The sequence below is a fragment of the Sinocyclocheilus anshuiensis genome, unplaced genomic scaffold, assembly GCF_001515605.1.
Source record: "Sinocyclocheilus anshuiensis isolate Anshui unplaced genomic scaffold, SAMN03320099.WGS_v1.1 scaffold224, whole genome shotgun sequence".
In the NCBI taxonomy this organism is placed as follows: domain Eukaryota; kingdom Metazoa; phylum Chordata; class Actinopteri; order Cypriniformes; family Cyprinidae; genus Sinocyclocheilus; species Sinocyclocheilus anshuiensis.
In genome coordinates this window covers 70,335-95,180 of record NW_015558577.1, presented here as the reverse complement: position 1 = coordinate 95,180, position 24,846 = coordinate 70,335, and the positions used below count along the sequence as shown (strand labels likewise).

Genomic DNA, 24,846 nt, shown 5'->3' with positions numbered 1-24,846 from the left:
TTTCTTCTGAAAAAAAAAAAAAAAAAAAAAAAAGAGTAAGGTTCCCTCTGCTTAAAATAGCTGGAAACCTGAATCTCCACATCAGTGTTTTTCATAGCTCAAATCTCTAATGTCTTATTCTTCCTCTTCCTGTGGCTGTGTTGCTTTTCTGCTGAAGTTTTGGCAGCAGCTCTCATTCTTCTCAAGGCCAGAGGAACAGCACAGGTTTATAATATACGGTCTTCAGTAACCCGGTCATGCTCCCTAGATGACCACTTTCACTCTCTGGTTCTCAACCAAGGGGCCGGGGCCCACTAGGGGACCTCAGCAAACTTGTGTTGGACAGCAGGCTGCCTTAGAGCACAGTAATGGCAGCTTTTTTATAATTTATAAGGAATATAAAAAAATAGAAATAGCATATTTTTAAATAAAATAAAATGTTTGCCCCATTAAAACAAAAAATTAAACTGAAATTTTTTTTTTATAATAAAATAAAGAAAAAAACTAAGAAATAAATGTACCGAAAGTGAAATCCTGAGCAGCGCTTTCACTGAAATACAATATATATTGTATAATGGCCCTTCTAATGCACTCTCTTCCTCCTGTATTACAGCTTTCCACAGGCCACCAATCAGACCCTCCTGGACAAGTTCAAGCGGCAGAAAAAAAAAAAAAAAAAAAAAAGAGTAAGGTTCCCTCTGCTTAAAATAGCTGGAAACCTGAATCTCCACATCAGTGTTTTTCATAGCTCAAATCTCTAATGTCTTATTCTTCCTCTTCCTGTGGCTGTGTTGCTTTTCTGCTGAAGTTTTGGCAGCAGCTCTCATTCTTCTCAAGGCCAGAGGAACAGCACAGGTTTATAATATACGGTCTTCAGTAACCCGGTCATGCTCCCTAGATGACCACTTTCACTCTCTGGTTCTCAACCAAGGGGCCGGGGCCCACTAGGGGACCTCAGCAAACTTGTGTTGGACAGCAGGCTGCCTTAGAGCACAGTAATGGCAGCTTTTTTATAATTTATAAGGAATATACAAAAATAGAAATAGCATATTTTTAAATAAAATAAAATGTTTGCCCCATTAAAACAAAAAATTAAACTGAAATTTTTTTTTTATAATAAAATAAAGAAAAAAACTAAGAAATAAATGTACCGAAAGTGAAATCCTGAGCAGCGCTTTCACTGAAATACAATATATATTGTATAATGGCCCTTCTAATGCACTCTCTTCCTCCTGTATTACAGCTTTCCACAGGCCACCAATCAGACCCTCCTGGACAAGTTCAAGCGGCAGCATGAGGGAAACAGCTATATTGAGTTTCCTGCAGTCATGGAGCCAGCCTTCATCATTAAACACTACGCAGGGAAAGTCAAATATGGAGTGAAGGTCAGTGCTTTATGCAGCTACACACAGGCCTCTTTGGGTTTTAGGATTTATATATCATAATTACAAAAACAATATGTGACCTGTAGGTCAGATAGCTCATACAATTAACATATTGTAAACCATAAACAAGCACCAGCAATGTGTGGAAAAACTATAAAACAGTATCCCCTGATTCAGTAGCTTGTAGTACCACATTTCCAGACAACAGTATGATCTGATTGATTGGTTAATAGGAATATTACCAAATGAGATTTTAATAGAAACATTAACCAGTGAGATTTTAGGATTGTTTTCAGACTTGTAGATCATTTGATTTGTTCCAAAACAGGGACTTAAATTCTTAGAATGTCGCATTTTCTCTGTAGTTCGGTTTGCTTTCATAAGGTATAATTTCAAAGCTTGCAAAAAATGTGTAAATGCAAGTCACATGTACATAAAACGGTCCTCTCATTGGTCAGAGTGCACCTGTTTATGTTCTGGGATTCCGCTCATAACATCATACATGAAAATGATGTCTGCTCCAACTGATAAATTATATATTTATATATTTTAAGATGAAGAAGTGCATTTTGGTTTCAACCATTTTCATTTACAGGAGTAGACTGATGCTTTTTTTGTAACAGATTTGATTGATTTGATACAGTTTAGTTTGTTGGTCAGTTGGGTTAGATTTCTTTCTCACTACAAGCAAACCGCTCCAGAGTTTGTTTTCAATCAGACCGAAGACCACCTGGTTAAGATGATCTTGGACTGATTTTTTGATGTGGATTAGAGCGTGACTGCTGTGTTCCTATATGCCTCAACAAACCGAACCAAGGGAGAAAACATGCCAGTTTCTGAAACAAACGCTCCAAACAAACCAGGTTTGAAAACACCCTAGTATGAATGTTGGGACCAACAAAGATGTTGATCCAGATATATATATATGGCAAAATCCCAGTTACCATTCTACCAAAAATGCAGTCACCATTCTGTCACTGGTTGTACATAGTTGATAGCTGTTTGCGCTGTGACCTCTACAACACTGAATGTAAAGAGGCTGTGATGTCTTTGTCACATGACTGTATATTTATAGAATGTAATGAGTAACTCAGTTTGTTGCTCATGGCACCATAAACATGACAGTAATGAGTAACTGTGTGAAATCCCAGCATCCTATGCTGGTCGACTGGCCCTCTGGGCCGTTTTATGTTAAACAAATCAAGGTCGGCAATGTGTACCTTTAGTACACTGAAAGATCAGGAACTTCACACTCATTTTTCATAAAGCCTTTTTGTATATATAAAAGTCTTTTTGGCAACAATAACATAAAGATTTGCTTGGGTTTTTCAATCATGACTGTAGACTTTCCTAAAATCAAATATTCTGTCTTAAAAGACCGTTCATGCATTGGCTTCTCTGCATTGGCTTTTATCCAAGGTAAGTCATAACATACAATTTGACAAGCACCGATCATAAAAGACAGAAAAAAATCACACGGTGTACACCCGGCTTAAGTTTGGCAGAGTTTGACAGTCATGAGTAGCTGATCCTCTTATTTACAATATAAAGCCTCTGTTCATGCGTTACATAATGGAGCTCTGCAGGCCTCACTTTCTCTCTTCACTTATGTTTCATTGGCTTTATTGAGTAGATGAGCCTGTATTGTTTGCTAATAGAGTTGGATGTAATAACGGCGCAGTTATCTGACTGTCTGTATGACTTGCTGTCCCAGGACTTCAGAGAGAAGAACACGGACCACATGCGGCCAGACATCGTCGCGCTCCTCAAGAGCAGTAAGAACGCCTTCATCTGTGGTCTGATCGGTATTGACCCAGTGGCCACCTTCCGCTGGGCTGTGCTCAGGGCCTATTTCAGAGCCATGGTAGCCTTCAGGGATGCTGGGAAGAGACATGTGGAGAAACGCAGCGGTGAGTCAAATGAAATGGTTACTTTTTGTATTGCTTTTGTTTTTAAATGGCACTTTTTTTCTGATCACATGTTTGTAGTTTGTATGACGGATTCTTAAGCAATACTTGTCACACTGTACCAGTGTAAATGAATGTAAATATGAATACACAGTTCAAAACCTTGAACCTTAAGCTTAAAAATATCTATATTTTCTTATTGTGCCAAATCCAAGACCCCTCTTGGATCAATAAATGATTCTATTGGCTAAAAATACTGCTTTTGGGGTTCTGTTGTGTGCCTCACTACAAATCAAACAAGTTGATCTTGATCAGTTTAGTTCTAACCATCAAACTCCTTAGTTTAATGTGTTTTATTTTAAATTTTGTTGCATTAAATATGTGAAGCTGCAGCTGGTCTAAGGAAACTATCTTTTTTTTTTTTAGTTAGCTAACGTTAGTATTGTATGCAAAACAATTAGCCTGCTAAGCTAAAATTTAAATTGTTACACAGAATATCATGCTGTCGCATATTGTAACACTGTTTTTTCTTTAAGTACTGTCATTATGTTAAAAAGGTATAAACTACTATTCAAAATTTTGGAGGCAGTTTTTGAAAGAGAGTTTTGAAAGAGTTTAATCAGTTTTTTCAAAGATTTCAAAAGGAGAAAGAGAAAGGAAAGAATATATATATAAAAAAGCAGTTAGACGTCATGACTTGAAGTATATATATATAACATACGCTATTTTGTGTGTATGTTGGCTAGTGAACCATGCCATGTTAGCCCAGCTCCTCTTGCTTGTTTTCTATTGCCCTGCTCTCCAGCTCTTCAGTATCTATGTGCCTTTCTTTCATTACAACAGTTTGAACCTTAGTGGTTTATATTAATGCTTTGATACCTCACATAGGGTGGTGTTTCAGCAATCTAGTTTAAACCGTATGTGCTGCCCACTGCCTTATGGGTTGCCCTTCACATAGATCACATTCACTGCATTTCACTGTGGCCCAAATCTGATTTTTAAGTGTGAACACCAAAAATCACATTCATATTCAATCTATGTCATGTGTACCAGACTTTATACCGATAGTAAACATTTAGCTTCGCATAGACAAGCACATCTTATTTCTCCCTATTTAATCTGTCTTTTCTCTTTCTTCTCTCTTTCTTGTTTGTGTTGTTTGTTTTTTGGCTTCCTAAGGGCATGACGCTGCTGCTCCAGTTGTGAAAAGTGTGGATAGCTTTAGTTTTCTGCATCACCCTGTGCATCAGAGAAGCTTAGAGATCCTGCAGAGGTGCAAAGAGGAGAAATACAGTAAGGCTGCCTTTCCATCATCTCGTCTCCTCACTCCATGCACCACGGGCCAAGACATGAGGACCCCGTTAAATTTTACTGTTACGGCTATATTAATACATACCTCTGCAGATACACATATATATAACAGAATCATTGATTTGATTCAGAGCTGAAACTGGCAAGACTTGCCCTCATGTCTCTGCCCATCCGTCTTGCACCTGTCTTGCTTTCCTGCATGATGTCAGTTTGGGCACCTGTCTTTCACTAACAGTCCTCTCTATGGGTTCAGTCCAGCATGCATGCTTCTCTGGCAGCCCACCACTGTCCCCTCACTGGAGCCCCTTTTCTGAGCACTCGCGCCCCAGCACCGCTCCAGCTCAGAGTACACACTCATTTCTCTTGCCCTCTGAGGACAGCGGGCTCACAATAGGTCTGCTTGATGGAGGTAGCTCAGATTGCAGACTATACACACAAATACACAAGAAAAAAAAAGATTTATGATTCCTACCTGTTAGAAACTTTCCCTCATAATGAATTTGTTGTAGTTAGGGCTGGGTGATATAATTGAAAAAAAAAAAAGAGATCTATATTTATATCTCAAAATAGTGATATATTTTAGATCTCAAAATGAGTAATTGACATATATACGTACGTGCGTGTGTGTGTGTGTGTGTGTGTATTAGGTTTATATTTTAGGTATTTTAGGTTAGGTTTATATTTTTGTATGAATGTATAAGTGCAGGTATACATTTAAATCACAGTTTTTCTCTTAAATTGACAAATGCATTTTTAAAAGTATAAATATTCTGTTTTGATGATTAATAAGGTCATAAAAGCTGCTTGCAAAATGCAGTTTAAAATGGTTTTAGATGGAGTTTAGCGTGACCCACAGTACATGCCTATTTTATGACTATGGCTTAAAATGAATAAAATTCACTAAAATAAAAAAAATAAAAAAAATCAGTTTGTGTTCTTCACTGTTTTTCATTAAATGAACACAAGGAAGAATTAGAATAAATATTATTTGTATTTATTTATACTGAACATATACTAATATACTGATGTATTGTAATAACGAGTGATGAATTGACAAATCTATCATTTTGGACCTGTTCATGGAAAATGGAAAAACTGAAAGAATTGGTTCGTAAAATGATCAATTTTACAAATGTGGTTAAAACCATGATGCTCTTGAGGAAGCAGTAATTATGAAAAAAAAACAAAACAAAAAAAAGAATATTTCACTCAAAAATGAAAATGTTTTTAATATTTACTGAACTATCCTTTAAGGAAATTTTAAGGAAACTTGATAAAAAACAAACAAACAAATAAGACGACTATATATCTTATCGCCAACAAAAATATTGCAAATATATGGTATATTTTCAATATATCACCCAGCTTTAGTTGTGCTACAATTAAATTCTCCAGGTGTTTTTGTATGTGGATGTATGAACCCAGAAACCGTGGGGGTGTGTGTTGTATGTAACTGATTCACATAAGCATGTTTCAAGTAATTCACTTCTAATCAAATGGTTAAATGTTTCATTTCATCAACAGCAGTGAATTAATCAACATCACATCCTGTTAGGCTGATGATACATGGGGCAACTTTTTGAGCAATGTTGCCATCAACGGGAAACCAGGTGAAACACAGGCTCCACGATCTAAAGTATCCAGATAGAAATTTGTTACCCATTCTCAATGGAAAAGTGCCAAAGCAACATTGCTCAAAAAACGTTGTTGGGCAAAATTGCTCAAAAATTTGCCCCATGTATCATCAGCCTTATTCTCATGAGAACCATTACACAGTCCTCTCATAAACTCTCACTCATTTTCCATATTACCCATGTGTCTTGGGGCAGTCTGGTTGTACAGGTTTTGTGCTCTGTTTCAGGTGTGAACAGGAGGAATCCTTGCACTCCACTATCTGATCTGCAGGGAAGCAACTCACTCAATCAACGGTGAGAACACCTCGCATATGACCACCATCCTGTCCTGTATCCCTCACAGATACAGTGGACATGAAAAATGTCTAAATCTAAAATTTGTAAGATATAATGCTTATTATTCACTATATATATTTACAGTAGTGACCTCAGATTTTGTGAATGATAAGTATAACTTCTACAAATTTTGCAGTACAGTACAGCTTATATTCCCCATAATAATAATTCCGGTGAAGGTGTGTATGGCATATCTCATTCCACAAGCACTTTGATGAGATCAGCATGACATTCTGCTAGCGCTCTGATAATATTTTCCTGGAGAACCTGCGTATTATTTGTTTCTACTGTAAGTAGCCGAGATTCTGAAATCCCCTCTGTAGTGTCCTGGCACTTTTTTTTGTTCGGAGGGGGAAATGAAGCGTGTACGATGAGCCCCTGGTCAGTATTCACACGGCTTGTTAAGTTCTCCGTGTGGGTGTAGAGTTAGAGCAGTGACTCCACAGATACCCAGAGGACGACCCACGGCCTTCTCCTATTCATACTTTGTTAATGACTGCATGGCACTGAGATTAGTCTTGATATCCAGAACAAGTGGCAAGAGCCGAGCTCACAACAGCGCTTTTGTTGCACTGTAAAGTCCCCCTAATCTGTTTTGCAACCCCACACACTTTTTGGGTTACTAAGTGACCATTAAACACCAGAAAAGAGCAGCTGCTTCCTGTGTGATGTAAGACTGGAGTTATTTGCTCATTTGGAGGACAGGCCCTAGGCTGATGGGTAATTGCTCTTCACAGTCCACGACCACATGCTCCAGTGACCTCCTGTACAAAGAATATTGTCATAAAATTAGTCGCCTCCTTGCCATTTTTTTTTTTTTTTTGGGTTAACGTTTGGTTAATTTGACAGATTTTTCCCAGTGAGTTTTATGCCTAGAAACTATTGGTGTCCTAGAAATGTCTCCCATCATGTTGACATCACATGGCCAGTAGTGATGCACAGAAATAAATTTTTACCAAAACCGAAATCAAAATGTTCATTTGAGTTAATTAAAGAACACATTGTGTCTGTGGTGCATACTTGCATTGAGCTTTCACACTGATAATATTTCTGCTGAAGCACTATAAAGACAGTGATTTCGGAATAACTATACTGAATGGTTCCTTTAACAGGTATGAATTATAAAATGGTTATTTATACAAACTCGACTGCCTCAAAATCTAATTTACAGTACATGAGCAGATAAGCCACAGTAGCTGTTTTTACATGCTCCCAAACCGTTTATAATCGGACTGATGGCTCAACTGAACCGAAAAGCCTTCATGTAAACACTTTAATCAGTTCGAATGAGCTTGAAATGAACGAAACTTTGATTAGATTGGAAGGGACCTGAAATAATTTTATCAGCAGGGAAAAACAAACATGTAAACGGCTGAATATGAGTATTTTATGAATTGGATTCAAAAATACATTGCACACATGAGCAGTGCCATGTTGCATGTTTACATAAATTGAATGTGTTATTAATGTGTATATATATTTAAATTTCAAGTCTTACATACTGGTCAGTGGAGGCGACTGAATATTTGCTAAATATTTGCTTTAAAAAAAAAACTACAAAACCCATCATGTTGACATCACATGGCCAGTAGTGATGCACAGAAATAAATTTTTACCAAAACCGAAATCAAAATGTTCATTTGAGTTAATTAAAGAACACATTGTGTCTGTGGTGCATACTTGCATTGAGCTTTCACACTGATAATATTTCTGCTGAAGCACTATAAAGACAGTGATTTCGGAATAACTATACTGAATGGTTCCTTTAACAGGTATGAATTATAAAATGGTTATTTATACAAACTCGACTGCCTCAAAATCTAATTTACAGTACATGAGCAGATAAGCCACAGTAGCTGTTTTTACATGCTCCCAAACCGTTTATAATCGGACTGATGGCTCAACTGAACCGAAAAGCCTTCATGTAAACACTTTAATCAGTTCGAATGAGCTTGAAATGAACGAAACTTTGATTAGATTGGAAGGGACCTGAAATAATTTTATCAGCAGGGAAAAACAAACATGTAAACGGCTGAATATGACTATTTTATGAATTGGATTCAAAAATACATTGCACACATGAGCAGTGCCATGTTGCATGTTTACATAAATTGAATGTGTTATTAATGTGTATATATATTTAAAGTTCAAGTCTTACATACTGGTCAGTGGAGGCGACTGAATATTTGCTAAATATTTGCTTTAAAAAAAAAAACTACAAAAACTTCGGACACATACAGTATGTCAACTTTCTTTTTAGATGTGTCATCAAGGCAAAAACGAGTAGCTCAAGTGACATTACCACAGTGGCTTTCTCTGCACACTCTGAACAAATATGTGAATCAGATTGCAATGTTCAGGGTTCATATGGATACAGTATATCTTAAATTGGAATCAGAATCTTAAATTTGATTGGATTCAGAACGGCTGATGAAAATTAGTGCTTGTAAACATCCCTATTTACGTTCAAATGATAATAAATCGACATGGAAACCAAACAGTAACATACATTTCTTATATAATTGTCTGTATTCAGTCTGATTTACTAAATATAAAGTGCTGTTTTGGCGTTATAGATGTTGGACAAAGATTTACCACAGAAGTACTACCCTACTAAGGCTTAATTAGCTACTTGCTTTGTTAACTGCAAAAAACCTAGATCTATACCTGTTGGCTGGGTTTTGTATTTTGTATTGTACCTTGCAACTAAGGGGTTCCACACAGTTCAGTTATCCTGCTCTATATTGTACATACAAAAAAAAGAAACCATGTTGAATCAGAGGAAATGTATTTGAAGCCTTTTCAGTCTTTGGAGTTTCCAGAATGATTGAAGTCAAACATTAGATATTTCAGTCAATTTGTTGTGCTTTTTTGCAGTTAAGAGAGTTAGAGATGTGAGATGTGTGTTTAATATCCATATTTTTGCTGTCCCTTTCAGAGAGGGATGGAATGGGCGTCCTGGGAGACAAAACCTTCTGTCCTCTGCTGGATCCTTCAATGAAGAGGACGGCATCTTTGTCAACTCCACCAGCAGTAAACTCCTGGAGCGAGCCCACGGCATCCTTATGTGAGATTCTGTCATACAGCTCTTTACTTTTACTGTCATCAAATACAAGAGTTTACTGGAATAGCATAACCACTATTATTTATGCTTTTTTTCAGGAGAAATAAAAACTATAAAATGAAGCCCAGTCTTCCTAAGGTGCGAATCCCATAACATACTTTTTTCCTTTTTTTTTTTTTGTCATGAGCTACTCACCATGTCATCAATATCTGGTGTTTTTGTGTTTTTTTTTATTTTTTATGTTTGTTTTGTTTTTATGAGATATTTAGTGTCCAAGTTTATGGCGTTGTGTTAAATGCCCAAAAGTGCTAATAAAATTTGACCAATGTAGAAGTCAAGTAAATTCATTTTTTAATTTTTGTCTTTTCCCGCACATCATAAGGCATCAGAATATTTGGAGTATTGTATCATATCAGTAATTTTTTTGTCCTTCGTGGCTATTTTAGTACTTCTTGGAGCTTTCTAGCTGCGTTATGTGACTTTTTTTTTAGGATACTACATTGATTTTTGTTTTAACTGTGATTGCCATGTACAGAATTGACTTCTCCTTTTGTGTTCCATGAAAGTTCATATGGTTTTGTAATGACATGAGGTTCTGTAAATGCTGATAGAATTCAGATTTTTGGGCAAAATACCCCTTTAACTAGTCTCTGTAAGCTTGTGCCTGACTGACTGCGTGTCTCATCTGTCTATATGTTTCTGCAGCACTTACTGGATGTCAAGTCTCTGAAGTACCTGAGTAACTTGACGTTACACGATCGCATCACAAAGTCCCTGCTGCACCTCCACAAGAAGAAGAAACCCCCAAGTATCAGTGCCCAGTTCCAGGTCAGATCTCTATCTTCCACAGCGCAAAGTTGATGTATTTCCTCAGCGACCAGCATGGATCAGGTCCAGGCATGACGAAGCGGATATATCGTCTTCTTTTGGAAGGCCAAACAAAGTAGTTTTGCTTTCACAACGAAACACACAGCGCCTTCACGACATGGCGGCGGCGGCAACAACAATACTACAGCGGGAATAAAAGTTACGCCTTCTTTCTTTGCGTGAACATTTGGGCGGCGTTATGCAAATCTTCCCACATCGTGACGTAGACATGTGGGGGCATGTTAGAACGAGCCGTTTTAGGTAGGCATGGTTGACTCTTAACTTTTATAAAGAATATCTCTTTGGATTTGAGACTTTAGTCTTTGCAACTTTACAGATCTTCTTTATGCACCAAGAGCTTGTAACACTCCAAAGAGAAAGGAAACATTGAAATTGCATCATATGACCCCTTTAAGAGTATTCTGAATCATGTCTGTGTTGTGTAAGTATGGTGTAATTTCCACCCTGTACAGCTCTGTTTTATTTGCCCCAGAAAAAGCCCAAATTAATGACATCATGTCTGTCTTTGATACAATAACACTTTTATTTGATCTGTCATTCCCAAGCTCTTTTGTTTTGGTTTTACTAAAAAAAAAAAAAAACCTGCTTGTGAAAGTCTATGATTCATGACATTTTAGATCATGTGATGCAGTACGTATTTGACATATGGCTGTTTTTATCTGGACAGGATCTCCTTACCTACCCAGAGCTTGAACTCATGCGCATTACAGTCTATTGAATTAGCTGAGCATCTGCGTATTACTGTGTATTACTGTTGTCAGCGCTGTTGTGGGTTTTACATTTATGGTCACTTTTGGTCCTGTGGTCTTAAATAAATTCAATTAAATTAGACATTAAACTCTCGTAAAATAGACTTTTCTATCTCTCTAGTTGATTTACTTCAAATAATAACAGTGTACAACAGTGGATATACATGAACCATGGAAGGATTTTTGGATTTTCAAAATATATGCATGCATGTGTGTGTATTTATATATACATACATAATAAATATACACAATACACACACATATATTATGTAAACAAAAACTTTTATTTTGGATGCGATTAATCGCGATTAATAGTTTGACAGCACTAATATAATGAAATAATATTTTCATGCTTTTTGCATAATTTGACAATCAGAATGGAAGGTGATATTTACCTTAGTTTGTCTAAACATTAAAACATAGAAATGCTTATTTTGTAATGGATTCTCATAGTTTAATCTAGCTATGAAATCTAGCTGGGGAAAAAAAACTAAAGTATTTCCAGGTTTTTTAATGCAACATTCATCTGCTAAATGAATACTTGCAAAGAGAAATGTTGAAATCTGTTTAAAAAAAAATTCCAATCCCATGTGACATGAAAATGAATGTAGTTGTGCAGTAAAAATGCAGCATTGTATGACAATTCACTCTGCTGGCTAAGAATTACATTTTCCTCTAGTGTCTCAGATTGAGACGGAGAGCTGTAAACATTCACTCGCTCTGCAGTTCTGGGGCGTCTGGCAGCAGGCCTGCGCAAATGTGTGGATGACCTCACTTCCCACATCCTGTTCTGTGTGGCTCTCACTTTGGGAAGGGAGAGTGAATTCCTGACAGCCAAAATAGCCGCTTTCCCTCTGTATAGAGAGATGCAGACATGGAAACACACACAACAAAGGCTTTTCAAAGATCTTGAACATTAGCATGTCAGGTGCTATATGTACATTCTTTGCTATTTTGGAATGGTATATATGTGTCATATTACAGGATGACATTTAAAATATTGGAAGTTATAGTTAAAAGTTCTAAAATAGACATCATTGTCTCCATTTAGAATATATTTTTTTATTTCTTTTAAATGTTAATTTTTCTTATGGAGTGAAATGTTCTTGACAGGTTTTGTGAGATTTACCTTTATAGTCAAGAAACATAAGAAAATGAAGATATTTGAACAATTTGAACTTCATGAACACTATAGCCCAATGTGTTATTCAGCCAGTTAAAGTAATGCAGACAACATACAGCTTGTTTCTGCCATGTACGTTGTGCCCTAATGTGAAATATCATTTAACCTGAACAAATGCATATTTATTAATTTATTTCCGTTTTTTTTTTTACTTCATTTAAGGCCTCTCTCAACAAACTGATGGAGACGCTGGGTCAGTCAGAGCCATACTTTGTGAAGTGCATACGATCAAATGCCGAAAAGGTGTGTGAGTCCATGTGAATGTTTTGTATTAATTTCACTCATACTGTACAGTAGGCCTGGGCGATGAAACGGTATCGATATTTATCGACGGTACACCTTCTTCGATATCGATAGAAAAATTGTTCGATATAGCACACGATATAGGCACGTACTATGAGTGACGCAGACAGCACACACAAACACGAACACATGCTGAAATGAGTGCTGTGCCTGCCTGTGATGAGGAGATTGTGAATAAAGAATGAATATTAGTTGAATTTAAAATAATCTTTTGCATTTGAATGTTAGGTGTGCATCAGGGAGCGTTATCAGTGGCGCGCGAGATGCGGTGATAATTATGTAAGTGACGTTGTTGCATTTTAATGTTTTGTTAGTCTAGCCCACGAGACGCGCCGCTGCTGCGTTATTCATTCAAAATATTAGAGAAATATAGAAGCTCAATGCGGAGAAGATCTTGAATGGGTTAAAACTGAAACCAAGCCATTCACACAGAACGTATATTCAGCGCATTTTTAGATGGGCAAATATGACTGCTGCACTAGCGTCTCACAGAAGAGATGTATAGAAAGCCATGCAAAGTTAAAACAGTTTAAACTTTTAGAAAACACGTCGCAAATTTGTGGAGGTTTATTCCTTTTCACTGCGTCTCATATGTTTTTAAATGCAATCTGTGTGAATGGCGCTTCGGTTCTTTGGATTAAGCAATGCATAAATACATGATGCTGTATCATGTGGTATCATCTGTATCATGACGTAATGCACGTTTTTATAGAGTTACTTGTTAAATGCGCTGCATTATTTTGCTCATTGCGCCCTCCTGTGGCCTCGGGAGACAATTAGACCTATACAATAAGGACCTATTTAATGTGCATATAAAACATTAGAAATTAGATGTTTAAGTTTTATTGTGTTTGATTGTTAAAACAAAAAATATTTGTTGTTTGTCTCAATAAATTGTGTTAATTATAAATACAGTGGTTAAATTAAAAAAAAAAATTTCTGTTGCTTTTTGTTTTAAAAAAGGTTATAAAAATGTCAATAACTATTGATATCGAACGATAACAATATATCATTGATAAATTGTTTAGCTATATCGCCTAGCCCTACTGTACAGTATATCATTTATAGACTATATACATTTCTGTGTTTATTGTTTGACATAAATCCCTGCTGCTTTTCAGCTCCCTCTGCGTTTTAATGATGCCCTGGTGCTGAGACAGCTTCGCTACACAGGCATGCTGGAAACCGTGCGTATCCGACAATCTGGCTACAGTATCAATTACACTTTTCAGGTGAGACTAATGCACACATACAGTAAAGTTTTTTTTTAATGTTTTTTAAAGAAGTCTCTAATGCTTAACTAAAAATACAGTAAAAGCAGTAATATTTTGAATTATTATTACTCTTTAAAATAACTGTTTTCTATTTGAATTAGTGCTGTCAGATAATTAATCGCGATTAATCGCATCCAAAATAAAAAGTTTTTGTTTACATAATATATGCATGTGTACTGTGTATATTTATTATGTATATATAAATACACACATACAGTATATATTTGGAAAATATTTACAAATAAAATAAATAAATATGTATATATTTATATTCATATAATTTATATTGTATATAAATATATTTAATATATAAACCTAACATATTTTTCTGAAATATATACATGCATGTGTGTGTATTTATACTGTATATACATAATAAATATACACAGTACACACGCATATATTATGTAAACAAACACTTTTATGTTGGATGTGATTAATCGTGATTAATCGTTTGACAGCACTAATTTGAATATATTTTAGAGGGTAATTTATTTCTGTGATGCAAAGCTGAATTTTCATCAGTCATTACTCTAGTCTTCAGTAACATTTATTGATATTATCAATGATGTAAACCGTTTTTGTGGAAGCCGTGATACATTTTTTTCCCGAATTTTTGATTAAATCGAAAGATCAAAAGAAATCAAATGTTTTGATAACAATTTAAAAGTCCTTACTGTCACTTTTGATCCGTTTAATGCATCCTTACTCAATAAAAGTGTTAATTTCTTAAAAAAAAATAATAATAATAATTTACTGACCCCCAAACTTTTGAATGATGTTGTACATGGATCAGCGTAATTTCTGACCCTATCTTCATCTTCTGGAGTTCCAAAGCTGAAATCATTGTTTCTAGTTATTCAGTTCCTTTCCTGGGTGTGGCTGTCTGGGGATGATTCTGTTGTTTTGGCCACTTTCTGTGAATTCAGCCCAGACAAATAGCATCATGTAGATCAGTGGTTCCCAACCCTGGTCCTGGAGGCACCCCAACACTGCACATTCTGCATGTCTCCTTTCTCTGACACACCAATTTCAGGTCTTGAAGTCTCTACTAATGAGCTGATGACCTGAATCGGGTGTGTTTGATTAAGGAGACATGCAAAACGTGCAGTGTTGGGGTTCCTCCAGGACCAGGGTTGGGAACCACTGATGTAGATGATACAAATAGGATTAGTTTACACACTGTGAATCCCTAATGACTGATAGTTCAAATCATCAGCTCTCTTTTCAATAATTAAAAGTGTTTTCTAAGGCAAGCCTCACTATTACTGTTTCTTATGTTGGGTATCGTGTAAAATGGCCTTTACATGAATGTGGGACTTGAGGGGTATGTGTACTTTTGCATCCATTTCTCTTTTTTTTATCCATGACATGACATGAGAAATTATAAAAGAATGGTGTTTTTATTTAAAGCTGAATATCAAAATTGTACTGTACAAACAACATGCTTCTCACAAAATAAAATATACACTTTATTAAAATAAAAATATAGATTATAGGAGAAATAATAATGTTATATAAGGAAAATGGGTTTGTATCTGCTTATTCAATTAATGAGTGTTAGTACCATAAAAAGGGAAATGCATGTATTTCTGGATTTAATTTGTGGTTAAAAAATAAATAAAAAATGGAATGGACACAAAAATACAGATCCTTAAGCCACACTTTCACTTTTTCAAATCTTTAGTCAAGAATTAAGATAAAAAGTTTATGTAATATAGCCTCTAATAATCAGTAAGTAAACACCTATCATTACAGTTAGCAAACATTAGCAATGTGCTAACAACCACTCAGCTCTAGCAACTGTTTAGCAATGACTTATTTTTTGTTAAGTTCTCCATCTTGACAATGTGTGCTCAAGTGTCTTTTTATGAAGCCCGAGTGTTTCTGCCCCCAGTCATTTCTGTAAGATATGAAGCTGGTGTAGTTAGCTGACTTCACAGAGGCTCTCTATAGTCTGCAATAAAAGTGGCCAGGAATAATTGCATACACAACGGCATCTGCCTCCCAGACTGTCCACCCCCAGTGGGCTGCATCGACGGAGACTTCAATAAGGCATGCCTTCACAGTGATGTTAGTGTTCTGAAATCTGCCCAGTTTTAAGGCCTTAATGAGAAATGTCACTTCCTGGATGCTTTAGAAAGTGAATGACTTTTTGTGTGTGTGCCATCAAGAAAAAAAGTCTCTGTGTTATGCCCTCCAGGACTTCGTTCGACACTTCCATGTGCTGTTACCAGAGGGTTCCAACCAGGCCAGCCAGGAAGCTATCAGACGGTACCTGCACCAGGTGGATCTCACTCCTGAAGGGTTCCAAGTGGGCCGTACCATGGTATGATCAACCCTCAGCCTTTGCCAGTGATAGGACTTAATTAAATTCCTAGAGTCAAACTTTTTCTGATGCCTTTGGGATGACACATACTGTCCATTCATGGTTAGCTTTGTTGGAAATGTACAGTATTGCATGCATGTGACGCGTCTCTTTGTCTATGCATGTGTACGGCAGGTGTTCCTCCGTGAAACAGAGCGTCAGCGGCTACAAGACCTGCTCCATCAGGAGGTGCTGCGTAGAATCATTAATCTTCAGCGACGTTTCAGAGCTCTTCTGGAGAGAAGGAACTTCCTCAGAATGAGACAGGCTGCTTCCCAGATACAGGTACCGCTAAGATTTATTTTTTACTTTTTTTTTTTTTAAATAAACAATGTTAAGTTATCGATTTTTTTTTTTTCATTTGGAATTGAGAGAAAAATAAATAAATAAATATATATAGATATAGATATAGATATATAGATAAAGTTATAGATATAAAGTTATAGATGTTCTTTTCAATTGGGATTGCATAAAAAAATATATAGTTTAAGGGGAAAATTTAATCAAATATTTCTTTATTTAAACATGTTTAGTTTTTAATTATTTTATTTAAATTATTTATAAAAAATTTTAATGATTTCAAAAAATCATTTACCAATGTCCATCTTGAATGACTGAAAATTAATGGAAGTTCATTGGGCAGAAGGTGTGGGAACCGTGTCTGTGGTATTTGGGTTAGGCTTTTGACATGTAAACAGTGGAAGCACTTACAGAAATAAAGGATTTAGTATTAAATAAATATTATTTTAACTCTAAAGGTGAATTATTTTTTTCCGTCAAACACTCAAGGATGTTTAAAAAAAATGTGGATGGACTGATTGCAGTTATGTATTGATCCTTTTTTGAAATATTATAAATATTTAGATTTACATTTTGGCATTTCCATGTTTTGACCAAAGTATTCTTATTTAGTAAGATTACTTTTTAGTATTTAGTATTAATTTTTCTAATAAGACTTTTTTGTAAATGTGAAAAAGTATATTCCTGTCTATTCTAAAACATACGTTTTTACAGCAAATATTTTGGAGTAAATCTTTTATTAAATCCCCACTGTGTTGTGTTGTTTCCTGTAGAACTGGTGGAGGAGCTGTCAGTCTTCACAGGAGGACAGCAGGTTTGAGTATGTCCAGCAGGGGGCAGCGGTTTGTATCCAGTCGGCCTGGAGAGGCTTTAAAGAGAGGCGCAGACTCCTGCTGTGGAGGGAGGCAGCTGTGGTGATCCAGAGAACCTGGAGGCAGTATTGGCGGGGGCGGGCAGCCCTTCGGATCCAGACTGCATGGAGAAGACACAGGGCCAGAGAGCTCTACCTCCGGCAGCGGGATATCACCATCCGCCTGCAAGCAGTGGGTAGAGGCTATCTGGCAAGGCAGAGGTATGATACAACCTACAAGAGGTACAGCTCTGTTTAAATAAATTGCCTAATAATACAGGGAGAACTCTATAATGGTCTGGGTTACACCAATCAACATTCTAATGCTTTTTATACAGGGTTCATAGTGGTAGACTGCCAAGCAAAATTCTGGTTGGTTTAACACCAACTTAAAGTTTAGAAGGATGTTTACTAACCTTTATTGTTGTTGTTGTTTTTTCATTTTTATTGTTTATATCATTGCAAAATGTAAACAATATTATTGTCCAGCGATGAATTAAAAGTTGTATTTACTATATAGTACATCCAACGGCATGCATACAGTACACTTACATAAAGCAACATGTACTATATATCAAATCTCAGCTGTGTGATAATTTATATCATTGCAAAATGTAAACTATATTATTGCACAGCCCTTTATATAAAGTTGGAAATGCAGTACATCCAACTTTGCAATATAACAAAGAGTGAAAAATTGACGGGGGTCTGAATACTTTCCGTACCCACTGTATATACAGCATACTCACTTAATGTGATATATACTAATATATATATAGCCAATCTCAAATGCTCGAATGCTTATATAGTTACAAAATGTAAACTATATAATCGGCCATCTCTAATCAGTGAAATGTGACAGGCATGAAGATACTAAGCTATTATAGACATTAGCATCATGATTGTCTGCAAAGCTGATGGGGATTTTGAAAAGCACTACACAGTTTTTTTTTAACCATGTATTCTGTCTTCCTACTAAGAAGTAGTCTTTTGAAATTTTCAGATTTAGAGAACTTCAAGAGCAGAGCTTAAAATCCACTCAGATGCCAAATGGAAAGATCAGTCTGTTACCAGAAGAGGGCAATCTGAGAGACATGGGTTTGGATCAAAGTATATGGGAAGACTCCAGCGAGGTGCTGGACGGGAGCAAACAGACCCTCATTGTTGCAGTAGAGGTGCCTGGAGATGATGTTTTGGAAGAGCTGGTGCCAGAGATTACAAAGGGTACGGCAGCAGTACAACCGACATCTGAAGTGACAATCCGAGAAAGACCACAGACTCTAGAGGATCCCAACCAGAGGACCCGGGCCAAACGGGAGAGCCGGCGGATGCGAGAGTTGGAGCAGGCCAAATTCAGCTTGGAGCTTCTTAAGGTACGCTCCACTGGAGGCGCGTCTCCTTCGGAAGAAAGGCGCTGGTCAATGGAGCTGGTCAGTGAGATCCCTCACACTCCTCAGGGTACTCCAGACAGCCAGAGCTCCAAGGGCAGCTTTGAGCTACTTAATGTAGATGACTATTTCAAAGACAAGGCACCTTGTGCCGAACCAGAGGACCTTGGTTCTCCTTCTGTACCTGACAAGCACGATGTGTTCTCCAACATTCCTGAGTCCGCTTTGCCCTCTGACACTCCAGCACCTGATATAATGTCAAAACCAGCTGGTCAACCTGAACCTCCCAAAATGCAGAACTCGCTCCCAACTTTCTACTCCCCTCCATTAGAAAGTAGCTCTCTAATTGTGAAGTCCACCATGAATTCTGCCACCCCGTGCCCTGATGGCCTCAGAAAACCTATTAAAGACAGGAAGGAGTCCACTCGGAGACCTATGGTCGTGGTTATTAGTATGCAGAAGGAAAGCCTTTTCAATGAAGCAGATGTGAAGCCTCCGGAGGTCAAAGACAGTGCCGCCCAGACCAGCGAGCCACCAAGCCCAGCACAGCCTAGCAGCGAAAGCCTTTATGTTCTGGAAAGGCTAGAGAAGCTTAATGAGCAAAAAGAAGAGCGTCAGAAACATCAGCAGCAGCAAATTGAAAAAGAGTTGATGGAGCAGATCCGTCAGCAGAAGCACATCCTGAAAGAACAACGTGAGATTTTCTCCCAAAATGAGAGGGAGAGGTATGAGAAGCAGAGGGTTGAAGCTCAGCAAAGGATCGAGCAGAGTAGACAAGAAGGTTCAGGAGGAAAGCCATTCACAGACAGCGGCCCTGCTCCCTTAGCTCAGCCAGAGCCTGACCTCAGCTCCCAGCCACTGGTCCCGGAAAAGGAAGCTGCTCCTTCCATTTTCAGAGGCCAACCAAAAGACCGTCGCAATGTAGCAGAAGGGTGGGCACCGAAGTTGACCCTGGAATCCAGAGGGGATGAGGCCAGAAGGAGAATAAATACGAAACCGTCCACTCAGAATGTCAACATGAACATGTCCGAGAGGCCTGGAAACATGTTCTTTTCTCCGAAGGCCAAGGTTTCAAAGTAAGTGATGAGCTTGACCTCAGGGTGCCAGGTTACTAAATAGTTCATCGCGAAATGAAAATGATCATCATTTCTCACCTCCCAAACCTGTTTGATTTTCTTTCTTCTGCTGAACGCAAAAAAATTAAATGTCCAAGTTGTCCTTTACTATACAATGAAAAGGGATACCTGGAGCTGTCAGGCTTCAAAAATAAAAATAGTCCATATGGCTTTTCCACTATTATCCAAGTCTTCTGAAGTCAGACATTAGCTTTGTGTGAGAAACAGACAAATTTAAGCTGTCGTTAATATTAAAGGGTTAGTTCACCCAAAAATGAAAATTGTCGTTAATTACCCACCCTCATGTCGTTCCAAACCCGTAAAACCTTCGTTCATCTTCGGAACACAAATTGAGCTCTCTGACCCTCCATAGACAGCAACACAACTGAAATGTTCCCAGGTCCAGCAACGTAGCAAGGACATCGTGTGACATCGGGTTCAAACGTAATTTTACAAAGCTACGAGAATACTTTTTGTGCGCAAAGAAAACAATAACATGATTTATTTAACAATTCTTCTTCCCGAGTTACCGTCTTTCGCCATTTTGGAGAGTACCCCAGAACGTAATCAACATAAACAGCACTGATTACGATGTTGATTACCACTGATGTCACATGGACTGTTTTAGCGATGTCTTTGCTACGATGCTAGACCTGGAAACATTGCAGTTGCATTGCTGTCTACGGAGGGTCAGAGAGCTCTCAGATTTTATCAAAAATATCTTAATTTGTGTTCTGAATATGAACGTCTTCCAAAGGTCTTGCGGGTTTGGAATGACATGCGGTTGAGTAATTAATGCCAGAATTTTGATTTTTGGTTGAACTAACCCTTTAAGCCTATCATGAAACTTCCTAAGATGCCATCTTTAAATATGCTTAAAGAGAAGATGATCAGTGAATAATCACTTTAAATTGCGGTCTATTCTGCACACAAAGCTAAAGAAAGGAATTCATATGGTTTTGGATCGATATAAAGGTGAGTCAATTATGGCAGCGTTTTCGTTTTTGAGTAATCTAAACCTTGAACTTCTTGAATTTGTTTTAGGTTGGATAAGGACTTAGCCAATCAAGGGAAAACCGCAGGAGTCCAGAATGAAGTGAGCCTCTTGGGTTACAAATCCGCTAAGAGTGAGGTGAGAGATGTAGCAATTGACACTTTAGGTCATGACAGATTTAAATAGCTTTCCACAAACCTCAAGATTTTTTTCCTCATTACTGAATACATTTGTCTTTGAACTCTTTCTGCCTCATGAGGCCTTGGTGGGGTCACCTGACCTTGATGTACGGGGAAGCATCTTCATTTGTTTTATCATTTGGTTGATTAGGTTGGCCGACCGGGTCATAAAAAAGCCCGAATGGCACGGACACGTTCAGACTTCTTGACCCGTGGTTCAAACGCCATGGGAGAGGGGGAGTCAGAGGAGGAGGAGTATGATGAGACCCCTCTGTCTCCTGGCACACCCCTCCCCAAGCAGGACTCAGAGGAGAGCGCACTAGAGGCTTGTCACAGTGACTCCGAAATGGTAATTTAACGGTCTGTGTTAGCGCAAGCAGGCCCAGCAGCAAGATCTCTCTCTACAGCTAACTCCTCCAGAAGAAGCTGATAGATCGCCTTACTGACCACCTGAAACGCTTCTACACTCCCTATCCAGTTGAAGGACATAGTCTTCAACCACAGATGCTGAAACACCTTTTGAAAACTATTCTCATCTGTGATGGCAGGTGTTTTTCTGCATCCACATAGAAATACTGTACAAATAAATTATAAAATGCAAAGAATCATTTGCATTTTATTAAGGGCTGTCAATAGATAAAAAATATATATATATTGAAAAAATACTGATTAATCTTAAATTTAGAATTTTCCTCAATACATACATACAGTAGTTTACTTTTGCCGCTTTTCCACTGCATGGTACGGCACGGTAAGGTTCATTTTTGGGGGGGTTTCCACTGGGTACAGTACCTGGTACCTGGTACTTTTTTTAGTACCACCTCGGTTGAGGTTCCAAGTGAACAGTACCATTACCAAAACGTGACGTGTAAACTCTGCTGATCACGGATTGGCCGGAGAGAATCGTCACTACCTACTACACTACTACCACTGAACTTGCACCACAAACACAACAGAACCGCTAGATTTAAATCAGCACAGCCAGCGAAGTATCAATCGCAACTGTTTTGAATGAGCGCACCTTTTTTTAACAACCAGAAAGTGGCTGTTTCGTTGTCTGTTGAGGAAGTACAGACGTTCCTCCGTTGATAGCAGAGGAGTGGATCCAGCGAGAGCTTGATGGGCGACGCGGAACGAAAACGTTTTTCAGGAGTCGCGGCAGTATAGGCGGCGCAACTAACGACATGTGAATAATCCCGCCCACTCTAACACGATACTAAACTGCAGTGGAAACGCGAGCCGAGCCGTGTCGTACCACGCAGTGGAAAAGCGCCATTAGCTATCTACTGTAAATGGGGACATTTCATAGACACCTATTGTTTTTATATACAGCTAGATAAATAGCTGTATATAAATATATTACCCTAACCCTAACCAACACCCTACCTACATTTTTTACAAAAAAAAGTGATATACAATTATTCTTATTTTTTATTTTGCTTTATTTTATTTATTTTTTTGTTATATTTTATTTTATAGTTTAGTTTAATTTACATTACATTCCCGAAAAGATTTTGTCAGATTTAACTCACTTCTGGGCATATTTTCCCCAAAATATCAGTTAATGCTAGAAGGGGTACAGCTGCGGCTACTAGGCATGCGCACATTAATATAGCGTAATTTTTGTCTATACAACTATATATATTTTGTTTGTAGCGTAATTTTTGTCTATACACTATACAACAATAATTACTTTTTTTTTGCATTATTGTAACGGGTAGGTGTAGATGTTAATAAAACACAATCTAATAGGTAAAAAAATTAATTAATTGTTAGTTTCCAGTCGTAGCTGTATCCCTTTTAGCCACAAACCAAAATATACCCAAGCTTTTTTGTTTGTTGCAATGGCCAGTAGAACAGTGTTCTTGGACATTATGCTGACACCTGTTGGTCTGGATGTACTGTAACATCACACAAAACCATGTTATTGTACATTATAAATATTTGTCAAAAGCAGTATTAATTTTTCACTAGTCATTAAAACCTTTTTTACAGTTGTTTCTTGACACAAATTTAATTAATCTCATTTGTTTTTCTATTAACTTTGACAGCCCTAATTTTAATGCATTTTCATCCATCACAAAAATATAGTAGATATAATTCTTTGTCACACTTGACCCAGAACTTCTGTTTTCTTCAGGACATTGGTTCATGAACCAGCCACACAGATATGGATGGCTTCCATCAGAATTTTGCTTTTCTTTCCTGATGTAAAAAGGCATCTTGCGTAAAGTTTAACCCACGGCACTCTTCACAATCTGACCACGCTGCTTGTCTAGACATAACAGCTATGCTAGTTATAGGTTGCTCCTTCCTGATCAACCAAGACCTTCTGCGAGATTCTGCTTTTACACTGCCACCTTGGATAAAGAGTACTGCATGCTTTAACATCTAGTTCTGTCTTCTCTTCTGCAACAATTCACCAAGACTAAAGCAATGGAACTATCATGGCGCATATTCTATATTTCTTATTCTGTACCTCTCTTTCCAATAATCACTCAATCAAATATGTGTATATATATATATATATATATAGAGAGAGAGAGAGAGAGTAAATAAGTTGCTAGATTTGTTTAGAAAAATGGCTATAATAATGCAAAATATTTTATTTATCTATAAATATCTGTTACTTATATCTGTTAATATAAGTTACTGTATTTATTATTTAAATTATGCAAAAGGTACCTGTTTTGTAGAATGACCCATCTAGTTTCGGTTAAATACTATTGTTCTTTTTTTATTTGTTTGTTTTTTTGTTTTTAACAGTTAAGAGATTTATTTTTTGTAGTCATATGCTATCTTTAATGTGCACTTTCATTTTGTGCCACTGGTTAGTTTTAGTGCATTAGTGTTGTAGAAGAAATTGATTTAACCACTTAGTGCTTTCAGACTATGTTAAGGAGCAACACATGTTCTTACTCTTTGTGCCCATTGTAAATGTTTTAAACTGACACTACCTACCGGAAAATAGTGGCTGAAGTGAAAGGAAAAGGCAAAAAGTGTCCATTTAACGGCTTATATTGTGCTATAGAAGGTTTTGACAGACAAACCTTGCCAATAACTGTCAGTTAGAGATCTTTGCTCTTGCATAATATATGTAATGATCTCTTTCAGCCGGCCACAGCCAATGAAGAGCAGAAGAACATGTATAAAACCATCTCATCTGGAGAGCTGGGTAAAAGTGATGCGAGGAAGAACTCTCATGGAGATGGAAGGTGCTTGTTTTTTGAAGAACAATTGAGATTAAAATATTTTCATTTTTTTAAATTTTACTCTTCATTTACTTTACATGGTAGATTCAAAGAAGGCTGTGAAAATGAATCTGCATTGTTAATCCTTTTGAATCCTTTTATTTTAAAAATTCACAAAAATCTAACCTTTCATTGGATAATAAGAATTTAAAATGGGCGGAAATATCATTATGAAATAAATGTTTTTCTGTAATACACATTGGCCATAATTAACGGCACCCTTTTATTCAATACTTTTTGAAACCTCCATTTGCCAGTTTAACAGCTCTAAATTTTCTCCTATAATGCCTGATGAGGTTAGAGAGCACCTGACAAGAGATCAGAGACAATTTCTCCATCCAGAATCTCTTCAGACCCTTCAGATTCCCAGCTCCATGATGGTGCTTCT

The 24,846-nt window shown here is 37.2% G+C and overlaps 1 protein-coding gene across 1 annotated transcript in view; it reads left to right on the top strand.

Annotated features, from left to right (window-relative positions):
* Positions 1-24,846, top strand: part of LOC107679722 (unconventional myosin-IXa-like) — a 133,487-nt gene that overhangs the window by 96,089 nt on the left and 12,552 nt on the right. The window contains exons 13-29 of the mRNA XM_016475361.1: positions 1,223-1,364; positions 3,079-3,274; positions 4,451-4,564; positions 4,836-4,991; positions 6,444-6,510; positions 9,491-9,619; positions 9,715-9,754; positions 10,322-10,444; positions 12,599-12,679; positions 13,861-13,971; positions 16,217-16,342; positions 16,517-16,666; positions 17,455-17,753; positions 18,535-19,995; positions 21,079-21,166; positions 21,359-21,556; positions 24,322-24,422. Of these exons, the coding sequence (XP_016330847.1) occupies positions 1,223-1,364; positions 3,079-3,274; positions 4,451-4,564; positions 4,836-4,991; positions 6,444-6,510; positions 9,491-9,619; positions 9,715-9,754; positions 10,322-10,444; positions 12,599-12,679; positions 13,861-13,971; positions 16,217-16,342; positions 16,517-16,666; positions 17,455-17,753; positions 18,535-19,995; positions 21,079-21,166; positions 21,359-21,556; positions 24,322-24,422 (3,582 nt within the window). The remainder of the gene's footprint in view (positions 1-1,222; positions 1,365-3,078; positions 3,275-4,450; positions 4,565-4,835; positions 4,992-6,443; positions 6,511-9,490; positions 9,620-9,714; positions 9,755-10,321; positions 10,445-12,598; positions 12,680-13,860; positions 13,972-16,216; positions 16,343-16,516; positions 16,667-17,454; positions 17,754-18,534; positions 19,996-21,078; positions 21,167-21,358; positions 21,557-24,321; positions 24,423-24,846) is intronic.